Genomic DNA, 12,007 nt, shown 5'->3' on the forward strand with positions numbered 1-12,007 from the left:
GAGCTGTGTACCTATGATACATTGTCATAGAGTAGTAAGACATCATGTTTTTTGCTGTATTTTTAAAATACGGTTGACTTCCAAATATAGAACCTTTATTCCCACATTATTTGTTAATCAAATTGCAATTAGGTTAAAATGGCCATTTAAAATACATTTTAAATTAAGTCATAATAATCAATATATCAAATTATCCTTCATGTATTGATAATGGAAATTTATTCCAAAAATCCCTTGAACTTTGACTGTTATACATCTCCCTTTACCCTATCCACTCCTCCCCTTCCCACACACCTGTTTTCCTGAATTTAAATTGCCATTCACATGAAAAGGACCCCCTTAACCTGTGCTCCGAGCATGGCATCTAACTGTAAGTTCGCTGCCAACTCAAAAAAGATTAGTAGTCTTAGATTCTATCTCAAAGTATTATATAGACCTTAAGGGTATGTACATGTGCATAAAAAATATTTTTTCTCAGAATGCAAATATCAGCCTAAATAAAAAAATTTAAATTACACAGACTAAGATATTCATAGCTCTACAGCTGTTAGAACAGCAATCTACCAGTCTTTAGACTTCTGAGGTGGTGGGGGGAGTAAAACCGATACATCTTACATCAGTTCCCTCAGAAAAGAACTATGTAGAAAGACAGCCTGCAGCATAGAGCTCATTAATTCTTGTGCAATCAGACCTTCCATTGTCTTCAGAGAGTGCTACTGCCTCACAGGCCTGGCCCCTTTAATGGATGAGCAGCTTCTAAAAAAGCATTGTGACACCCAGATGTAGAGTTCTTTGAAGCTATGCATCTGGGGAACCTTCATTTTGTTACAGTGCAAGGGTAATGTCAGAATTTCCTGGAGTCGGTCATCACAGGAAATTATCAGCAATTCATAGACTCCCTTTTACGTTTGCTTCAGCCTCTAGGGTAATCACAAAAGATTACAGTCTCCATTTCAGCTCTCATATCACTGAAATATCCTTTGCTGAGAGCATGATTGATTTCCAGAGGCCAGCTTTTAACCTCAGCTTTGGGAGGGCCAGTGGAACTGTAGTGGTTTGATAACTGCCAACAACTGATATTGTGATATTGTTCTATTGTGAGGCAGAAATTTGGTGATTCTTGACTAATTATACAAAGTCTTTTTAATAAAGTGGCATATCAACTTCTCGTGTTTTCAGGTGTATGTATTTCTCCGATTATAGTTAGTATTACAGGTTGCGGGGAGGCAGAAAGGTGAATAAAAATTTCAGATGAGTTTCATGAAGACTTTGAAGGGCCAAGCATCCTGATAGACTGAACTTCAGGAAAGAAAGCAGAATAATTCAGAAGTATTTTTGAAAATCTTTATAAGGAGTGGATAGATTGTAAATACAAATGATTTTTGCCCCTTAACAGCCTTTTTGTGAACGTTACTGAGAGACTTGACCTGTTTCATGACAACTTGCTATGTGGTTCACGTAGGTTTCTCTTCATTGTTTGATGAGGAATTCTTGGTGCCGTATCCATGGTCAACATAGATGAGCAAACTGGATGTGTTTTTAAGTTGGTGATTTCATTTGCTGTACTTATTTTTCTCTTACATATGTGTTACTCTATTCAGAACATATAGAGGCAGAGAGGGCTTTGCGTATATTTGAAATAAATTTGGTAAATGAAAATAGTTTTGCCTAGAAGTAACATATATTTGTAATTTCCTTACAAATTCAGAAGAAAAGACAATACAATTTAAACTACTTTTGGTTTGAACCATAGCCTCCTTGAAATCACGTGAGAATAATTATAAATCAAATGGACAAATGTTGAATGTCAAGCTGTACCATTAACAGAGCCTTACTCGATAAAGCAATTATCACTGCAGAAAGCAGAGTGAAGCACTCTATTAAAGCTCTTTATTTTACTTTACAACTATTGTATATTTTGTACACTATAAATACAGAGACAAATTTAAACGAAAAATGTTTTCCACTAAGAAGAGCTATTATGTTTACACATAACTATTTATACAAAAGGGCAACAGCAAGATGAACAGATGACATAAAATATTTTTGCTATCAACTTTCCACAAAACCACTCAGGGACCACTTTCCTAGTTAAAGCCCTAAAATGTTAAGTGTGACAAGGTGAGCCTGTGAGGCGGAGAAGCAGTAGAATCAACACTGATACAGCTGTGACATCCTTGGGTGGGAATCAGGGAAGGGGAAACAGATAACTATAGGATATCTAGTTAAAGAGGATATTTATTTATATATTTTTGTTTATTTATTTATTTTTGAGATGGAATCTCACTCTGTCACCCAGGCTGGAGGGCAGTGGCATGATCTCGGCTCACTGCATTTGGACCTCCCAGGTTCAAGCGATTCTCCTGTCTGCCTCCCCAGTAGCTGGGATTACAGGCGCCCACCACCACTCCCAGCTGATATTTGTATTTTTAGAAGAGATGGGATTTCGACATGTTGGCAATGCTGATCTCGAACTCCTGACCTCAGGTGATCCACCCACCTCGGTCTCCCAAAGTGCTGGGATTACAGGCATGAGCCACTGCACCCAGACTAAAGAGGAGTTTTAGATTAAACAGTAAACAAATCATTTTTAATGTCAGTATGTGCCATGCAATGTTTGGCAACAAATAGTTTAAAAATTATTTGTTGTTTACCCCTAAAATTCCACTTTAACTGGACATCTTATATTATTACTTGCTAAATCTGGCAACCATAGAAGGAGATGTGGGTTCAGGTGTTACCAGAGGAGGCTCAAACAAGTCACTAAAATTCTCCAAATCTTTCTTCATTTTCAAGCTAGAAAGACTGAAATCAGGCTGGTAGATCTGGGGCCTGATCTACCTGCTTTCACCAGAACTCAGTTTCTAAAAACTGAGTTTTATTCTATTGAGTTTCCAGTTAGGATTTTGTTTGGGTGGGTGGGGAAGTTCTGGGGCTCAAACGAAAACAAATTTTTTTTTTTAAAGTTTGAAAATATACATGATCCCTGACATTTTACCACTGTGTAATAGGTATGTGGCATGGGGAATTAAGAGCCCAAAATACTTAGGATTAGAACACCGTACATTTGTTACTTTGTCTAGAGCTTTACTAGTCCTCAATTGTCATGTTTCTTACTGAAAGGGTAAGAAATGTGTTGGCCCATATTTGGGAGAAAAATGCTTCGTTTCCACTTAGCTTTGCAAAATGAAGAAATATATTCAAACAGAAATATATTCAAAGGTCCAGGTTTCTCTTTTGCACTTCTTCCTGCCTGGTGGAGTCTTCTTTTCATCTTATGCCTTTTTAATTTGTGTCATGGACCTCAACATCAGGATATATCTGATTAGTTACTGAACAGCCTTTCAAACTTAGCTTTGACAGAATGGTTTTGAAAGGATGTCAGTTAATGCATGTGGCTGTTCAGGAGATGTATTGATTTTTAAATCAAGAAAGTGTATTACTCCTCTAGTCTCTTAGAAAGCCCTTGTAACATATTTTTAAGCTCGTTTACCAGAAAACAAGCAATCGTATCCTTATTTGGATTTGGAGATTTAGCACCAGTGTTTTTTTAAACTACATCTGTAAGTATCAGCAAGTATTCTTCAGTTACTTGTATACATTTTTTTCTCTCCTAAAAAATAAAGAATCCTATTTTATAAAAAGATATTTCTCAGATTTATTTTTGGCACTGAATTTTATGTTATGGAAATTTAATCTGAGGACAATTTTGGGGATTGTTTTCAAGTCACTATTTAAAAAGAAGACAAAAGGCCAAAAAGTGATTACTGTCTTTTAGCTCAGATATTTGACCTGTCCTTCCAAACTTTGGGATGGATCTCTCTTCACGTGTGCTATGGAATAACCGTTTCTCATGACCTACCCTCAAATGAATCTCTATTTCATATTTTACACATCTACTGAAAAATTATTCTTTTAGTCTGTATTCCTGAAATATTTCTCATTTTATTTCACCCCAAGGAGATACAATACTAAATAAGCAAACAGCCAACCCATTTTATTTAGATTATCTTGGTGAATCTAGTTGCTGTTCCTATCACTTAGAATAGTATACTATAACCAGTTTTGTTGGTATTTATCTTTGGGTGATAGAGTTTATTGTCAACTATGTAAGTCTTGAGCTATTCATTGTTGCTGTTAAAATATGAATATATCTCACTGAGAAGTATAAAGTATAAGTACTTTGAGGACAGTAACTTCTCCAAATACAAAACATATTGATAGTACTTATCATCATTTTATTTCTTCTTTTAGGCTACTAAAATTCACAATAGAGGTAAATTCTTATTAATTCCCTAAAAGATTTCCAGGTAGTTTTTCATTTTGCTTAAAACACCTATAATTTTTCTCATATTTTTCCAAAAGTGCATATACTAATATCATGTGAACTTTTTGTTATGCACGATCTTTGAAAGATGTTACAGATCCTTAAAATCTTATGTATACTTTGACCAAAAATTTGGGACATCAAATCTTGAAAATAAAATGAAAAACCCTATCAAGAACTTTCTTAGCATCCTGATGGAAAAATACCTGTCTCCCCTAATGACTTCCAGTCATAGCTAAGCATTTGCTTATTCAAGAATGGAAACAAACAAAAAAGCACAGAATTTTCTTAGAAGACATAATTCAGCTCATTACCTTAATGCTTTTTCCCTACATTGAAAACAGCAGTTGCAGTTGGGGTTGAGGGTGGTCTGGGCTTCTTTAATAAATCACATTAACCAACCAGATCTTTCAGTGTGCATTTAAAACCCGAATATGAATACCTATGTGATAGAATTTCAGTTATTTAGTTTACTCATTTAAAACTCAAATAGGAACATCAACGCCAAAAACATTGCTGGGTATTGTATGTTAGTGACTGTGAGGTATAAGTAAACACTTAAGTCCCATACCCATTTCAGAAATAAACTGAAAGTCTTATTTGTTAAACTGAACTTGTTGAAAAGCTCTTTGATGTGGCTTCTTAAATTACCCAGCAGCATAACTACAGCTTTGCTGCATCATTCTTGATCCCGGGCAGCATGGAAAATCACCAGGCATGCGGAGCTAGCCAGGAAAATGGAACATTTTACATTTGGACTGACCATATTTGTTACATACAAGGATCTACTGTGAGAGTTAGACATTCAGCTTCAGTCAGGTACCCAGGCCTAACCTTATGGCATCTTTTATTAACAAAATAACTTCTGTCTGAAAAAGAACTTAAGAATTTTTTTTTCTACTCAGAACAGTTTAAAAATTATCTGTCAAAAGCATTACTAGGTTTCCACTAAAGAGAGGGAGATGGTGAAATCACCCATTCATTTGCTTTTAGCTTTTTTACTTTTACCATTTGGTAACTCCTTATGGTTCTAAAAATGTAAAAGATGAAAAACATTATTTTGTTGTAATATCTTCAAAAACAACTCAGCGCTTAGACAACATACGTGTTTATTTTAAAGACAAAAGAAGTAACTCATGGTCATTTTGCTGTTCTCTCACCAAGTTCCAGACCAACCACACTGTACAGAAACCTGTTAGAAAGGTCTCCAGATGAAAGGTGTCTAGTACTTAGCACTCATCCTTAGATAACTTTCAAAATGCAGATTACTTTAGTTTACCCTTCTTCTTGGGATTGTGATGATGGTGGTAGCTCTGAGATCAGTTGTTGTCTTGCTACTTGGTAGTTGAAAAAAAAAGTCCTCTGCAGATATCTCACAGACTGACAGACTGTGTTGGGAGGAGCATGTCTCTTAGTCTACAGGTTTTACCAATTGTATGAGTCATACAATTCTGTATCAAATTCTCTAAATCATGGAAGAGTTTTTTTTGTTGTTGTTTTGTTTTGTGGGTTTTTTGGGGTTTTTTTTGCATATTTGGTATGACTTTACATGTAAAAGTATCTAAATTACAGTGGGTATCAAGGCAACAAAAATGTGTTTTTAAAAATTCTTCATGGTAAAATATTGTTTCTTTCCCATTCTTCTATTTTATTTTTTTTTCATGCTACTTCCAATGCTCTGAAAAGATCCTATTTATTACTTTAGAGATTTGGGTCTGGGTCTTCCCAACTAGAATGTTGGATTTTTGAAAGCCTATTCTCCACTATATGTCCAGCTCCTAAAACAATGCATGATAGGTACTTAATAAACTTTTATTATATGAATAAAATTTCAAGAAAAATATAGTAAATATACGAACAAATTAGAAATCACGCATTTGTAAATGTGTAATATGTGGAAAAGGAGCAAAAATTCCTAAGGAGAGAACTGAATATTTAAAGTTGATATGAAACCCTTACCTCTGAAAGAATTGGACCTCTTATAACCAGTCATCTAGAAAAAGGACATTATTTTATGACAGAAACCCCAAAATAAAATGAAGATGAAATTTCTGCAAAAAAATGACCAGAAAATACAGAGTTTCGTCTTCTTTTCAAAACAGATCTTCAAGATACATCACAGGATTTTTTTTTTTTCTTGACTTTAGTCAACCTTTCTGTCAATGGAATATACACTATTGTTTGGTAAATCCCAGAGCTTTTCAAAGGAAGCCTAACAATATGGAATTGGAGTGAAATATATCAAGCTTTCTAAATTCATATTTTAGAAAACAGAGGGAAAAAATGAAATACTATTCTGTACTCTACTCTGATAGGCTGTGTCATCTCTGGGCTGACTCCCTTGTGTTTTCTATCAGGAATATATACTGCCATTAAGCAGGCTCTAGAAAAGTGGGAAAAACTGAAATCCTGGGGTCCCACTTAATTTCGGCAGCTATTAGATGTTGCCAATAGTCAACCAGCCTCAAAATACTTAAAAGCCTGCAACATTTTGATAAAATAGTAGTAGTAGCAATAGTAATAAAGCTTTACTGGATCCAGGACTTAGATGTAATGTAACCTGTCTATTAGTTTCTGAAGTATTTGTTGTGTTGTTATTGCCTTTATAACAGTTCTGAATGACTGGTTAACTTTCTGCTTGGGTAATTGTATCCCAGTGAAAGAGGGGCCCAGTTAATGTTGTTGCTTGCAAGCTACAACCAATATGTGGTTTCAGCAAACAGCTGGGAATTCTTGAGGAAACCATCACCCCAAACGTTTGACCCTTGGTTTAATAAACAGTTTGTGGAGAGAGTGACATGCGATTCATCTTCCTTTCAGCAGAACTGATAGCATTCAGGTGGACCCTTGTTGGGGTGCCCTGGGTAGGAGAAGCAGTGTCAGCAAGGCAAGCCTCAACTTTTACATACTCCAGATGCAAACATGCAGATCCCATGGTAGCATGCACTCTCTGTGTAATGTTCCATGTGGTGTATTATTTTTCTTTTTCTTTTTCTTTCTTTCTTTTTTTTTTTTTTTTTTTTTTTTTTTTTTGAGACAGAGTTTTGCTCTTGTTGCCCAGGTTGGAGTGCCATGGGGTGATCTTGGCTCACCGCAACCTCCGCCTCCCTGGTTCAAGCGATTCTCCTGCCTCAGCCTCTTGAGTAGCTGGGATTACAGGCCCACACCACCATGCCTGGCTAATTTTATTTTTTTTTAGTAGAGACAGGGTTTCTCCATGTTGGTCAGGCTGGTCTCAAGCTCCCAACCTGAGGTGATCCACCTGCCTCAACCTCCCAAAGTGCTGGGATTACAGGCGTGAGCCGCCGCGCCTGGCCATGTGGTTTATTTTTAATGAAACTTCTGAATTGAAATCCGAAATAGTACAAAGTTCTATGGTTCCAGCCTGGAAAGCATGGTGAAACCCTGTCTCTACAAAAAATTAGCAGGGCATGGTGGCACGTAACCTGGAATCCCAGCTACCCAGAAGGCTGAGTTGGGAGAATCACTTGAGCCCGAGAGGCAGAGGTTGTAGTGACCCAGACTGAGCCACTGCATTCCAGCCTGGGTGACAGAGAGAGACACTGTATATTTAAAAAAAAAAAAAAAATTCTATGGTTAAATTAGTGTTGCCAACAATATGCAATCCTTTGTATTTCTTGATCTTTAAGAGAAAAAAATTGTCTTTGTTATTGCTGTATCTATTTTCTTTCTATTCAAGTTTTCAAGGATTTTTGAAAATTACAACATCAACATAAAGGCATATGGTCAGAGTCTTTAACTGTGAAAGACAAAACCCATTTTAAAGTAACTTTAGAGAAATATTGCTCTTCGGTGACACAGCTATCACTTAAACATGTTGCTTCATGAGTATCTGAAGTTCTATTGAGACCCTATCGTCACATCCTTTCCCATAAGGCTGATATTGAAAAAGGAAGGGATAAAAAATAGTTATTCTTTTCGTACTAGTGTAATTCCATAATATCACAGTTTAAAAGTTGATACTTAGCCATACTTCCAGAAGCCCCAAAGTCACAAGGGTTTAGTAGCCGCGGTCTGTTTAGCAGCAAATCGAGGACAGGTGCAAATGATGACTGCCACTTGCAAACACGTAATCTCTAAATATTCCCAGGACTTTTTTTTTTTTCTCTGTGTGCAGACCCAATAGTTATAATGAGGAAAGAGGACAGGACAGCCCAAATTTTTATTTATGGCTTTCCTGAAGTTGCACAGGAAGAAATGGGCTTATCCTAAGAATATCAGAAATGGGTCAGAAAGAGAAAACCTAGACTCGCTTCTCCAGAAAACTTTTCCTTTAGCACCTTAGGTTTGTGTAGATAGCTACCTTCCAGGCTGCAGAAGTTCCAGGAATGCTCATCCATTCTTCTCCAAACTCATACCCTTTAGCAGTGCGATGCAATACACTCATGATTCCTGCAGTGTTGCTTTAGCAGGGAACAGTGTGGAGGGAGACTCCTACCTGTGTTTGAATGCCGACCTATGAACTTGAGGTTGATTCATTACGGAACCTCTCAAAACCTTTGATTCCTCATTTGTTAAAGGAGGATAATAATCATGTCTGCCTCATGTGATGATGGAGACTACAGGAGGTAATTCCTTAGTATAGTTCCCAGCAAATCTCAGTAAATCAAAGCTACTCTTATAATGATGTTTATTATTATTACACAGCTAGAAAAAAAGAAAAAGAAAATACCCCTGGGAGAGTAACACATGGATGTCACTGTCAGAGGGGAAAAAAAAGAAAGTATGAGTGGGGGAAGAGGAGACAGACCTTTTTGTGCCTCTCATGCCTCATTGTTTTGCCTAATGGCAGCTTCTTTTCCCAGCCTCCAATTAAGTAAAGTCTGTACTACCTTTTTCACTTTTTAAATTATGCCCTTTTTTGTGTGTTTTACTCATCTTCCTCTCCAGTCTGAGACAGCATCTAAAACATATTGGATCTCTAGAAATATTTGCTTGATGGCTGACTTTAATTTTTTTTTTTTTTTTTTTTATTTTTATTTTTATTTTTGTAGATGGCATCTCGCTCTGTCGCTCAGACTGGAGTGCAGTGGCGCCATCTCGGCTCACTGCAAGCTCCGCCTCCTGGGTTCACACCATTTTCCTGCCTCAGCCCCCCGAGTATCTGGGACTACAGGCAGCCGCCACCACGTCCAGCTAATTTTTTTTTATTTTTAGTAGAGACCGGGTTTCACCTTTTTAGCCAGGATGGTCTCGATCTCCTGACCTCATGATCTGCCCGCCTCAGCCTCCCAAAGTGCTGGGATTACAGGCGTGAGCCACTGCGCCCGGCCGACTTTAAATTTTAAAAGTGAAGAACCTGGTTTCTATTTCTGTTTAATAGAAGAGCTACCAGGGCCTACTATACTGGATAAGTAATAAATGCTTACAAAATGCTTTTTAGAACATTGGTTAAAATAGATCATTAAGTTTAAGGTAAGATTTCCCCATCTTTACAAATAGTATGGGCTAGGCAAGGTGGCTCACGTCTGTAATCCAGCACTTTGAAAGGCTAAGGCAGGAGGATCACATGAGGCCAGAAGTTCAAGACCAGCCTGGGCAACATAGTGAGACCCTGTCTCTACACTAAATAAAACAAACAAAAAAAATTACTGGACACGATGGCACATGCCTGTAGTCCTAGCTACTCGGGAGGCTGAAATGAGAGGATCATTTGATCCTATGAGTTTAAGGCTTCAGTCACCCCACTGCCCTCTAGACTGAGCAACACACTGAGTCTCTGAGAATAAAATAAATAGTATAGATAAAAGAAAGTCCTGTACAACTCTCGAGTGGTCTTTTTGTTTTGTAATGGGGGTGATGCCCAGTTCCCATCCCAGTGTTACCTGATGGCTAGTTAAATCCTTTTAAGACTCTTACAAGAATAGAACTCAAATTTCATGCCTCTTGAAAAGTATTGGGATAATTAAACAAGTTTACAATTCTATTTTCTCTGCCTAAAGTCCCATATAGCAAAATTTTCTAGAGTCTAAATATAATCTGGTATTATGTTAAGTTGCTTGAGCACACAGCCCCCATCTTAGATTCATCCTACCTTTAGTGAAGTGCTGCAGTATGTTTATTTTCCCTGTGTCTAGGTTTCACTTGCAGCTGCATATTTGCATATGACTTTTTACACTGTGGAGATGTAAATTACTTTTTGGTTTACCCAGAGAAAGTAATGCTCTTTTTAAAAAACTCACACAGATTTGTAGTCCTTGTAATCTTGAATACACCAAAAAAAAAAAGCTTGTTCTTATTTTGATATTGAAAATATAATAGATGGTGTGATAATGCCAGCTTCATTAATTTATTTTATAAGTACTACAATATAATTGTTAATTTGTCCGTACATGGCCTCCAATTACCTCCTCAATTCCTGGTAACAGCCACAACCTCATCTTTCATTTTTATTACCTAGCAGTTAATTGCACTAATAGGTCTTGCTTTTCATTTCTGCATGACTTTCATTAGAAAAAGTGGCAAGTGTTAACTTTTGCTGCATTTTAGTTAGTGTTTCAGGCTTTTTACTCAAAGAAAAACAAGGAAAATGGGTTTTTTAAATTTTCATGTAATTATGCTTCCTAGACTCAAAATTCCAGATGATTGCTTCTAACTTTTACTTTTTTTAGAAAAGAAGAGGCTTATTTGGGACCAATAAATTTTGCCAGGTAAGGAATATTGGTAGCTAGATGTATGTGGTAGGGTATTTTTTTTTCTTTAAAAAAGCATTTTTAGTATTTTTCCTAATGAATTATAATTTTCTAAATCCATAGACAGCTTTTTTTGCACAACGTGAACTAACATGAGCTAATTTGACTACTTAATAAGACATTTGTAAATGTAAAAGATATAAACATTTAAGAAATATTTTTGAAAGTACTTGTTCATTTTTAACAATCAAATGTCTGTGAAATGCCAAATGAATCTTTAAAAATGAGAATTCGTTACGTGATTGTAATACCTCCAATAATTTTTGAGTAGTCTACACATGAAATCATTATGATACAGAAACATAGTTTTGACTATACTAAAATGAGTTACTTGCATTTATCACATTTTAAGATTTATGATAATGTTTTTATTAATCCTAAACTTTTTTTTCATCCTGAAACTTGGTGATAGAATAGAAGAATTATCATTGATTTAGTTACATGCATCTCATTATAACTACAGAGAACTGGCATTGCACTAACAGAGGAAAAAATTTAAGTTAACATAAACTAATATCATCGTTATTTTATCTAGCTTTTAGAGCATTGTACTAATGCTAAGAAAAGAACTTGAGAATTTTACCACTTTATACTTTTTAAAAAGTATCTGAAAGCCTTCTTCATTACTGTCCCATTTGGATCCCATTGAAATGACTCGAGTATTTGTAGTTATTGCATCAGAGGGCAAATACTCAAAACATTAGTTTGACAGTGTCTGTTTCAAAATCAGATAAAGTGACAAGTGGGACATTCTTTTTTATTCCGGTTAAAGTCTCTATTCAACTAAATCATGTCCCCCAAAATGGCATTTAAATACAAAAATATAACTATAGAATTTTATGATAAACAGCAGAAGAAAAGAGATTTAGACTAGAAGAAAAAGTGAATCTTTTCCAGAAACCTTAAGGAAATACAGAATTAAGAGGAAAATGAAGAAAATCTGTTCCAAGTGAGACAGATGGGGGGT

General features: G+C 36.1%; 1 protein-coding gene across 5 annotated transcripts in view; it reads left to right on the plus strand.

Annotated features, from left to right (window-relative positions):
* Nucleotides 1-12,007, plus strand: part of ZNF385B (zinc finger protein 385B) — a 423,520-nt gene that overhangs the window by 324,894 nt on the left and 86,619 nt on the right. For 4 of the 5 annotated variants that reach the window (XM_050750566.1, XM_050750570.1, XM_050750571.1 and 1 more), the window contains one exon: nucleotides 10,960-10,998. The exons of the other annotated variant lie outside the window; for it this stretch is intronic. In XM_050750566.1, coding sequence (XP_050606523.1) covers nucleotides 10,960-10,998 — 39 coding nt within the window. The remainder of the gene's footprint in view (nucleotides 1-10,959; nucleotides 10,999-12,007) is intronic. 5 annotated transcript variants of the gene reach the window in all.

This window comes from Macaca thibetana, chromosome 12, assembly GCF_024542745.1.
Source record: "Macaca thibetana thibetana isolate TM-01 chromosome 12, ASM2454274v1, whole genome shotgun sequence".
Taxonomy (NCBI): Eukaryota; Metazoa; Chordata; class Mammalia; order Primates; family Cercopithecidae; genus Macaca; species Macaca thibetana.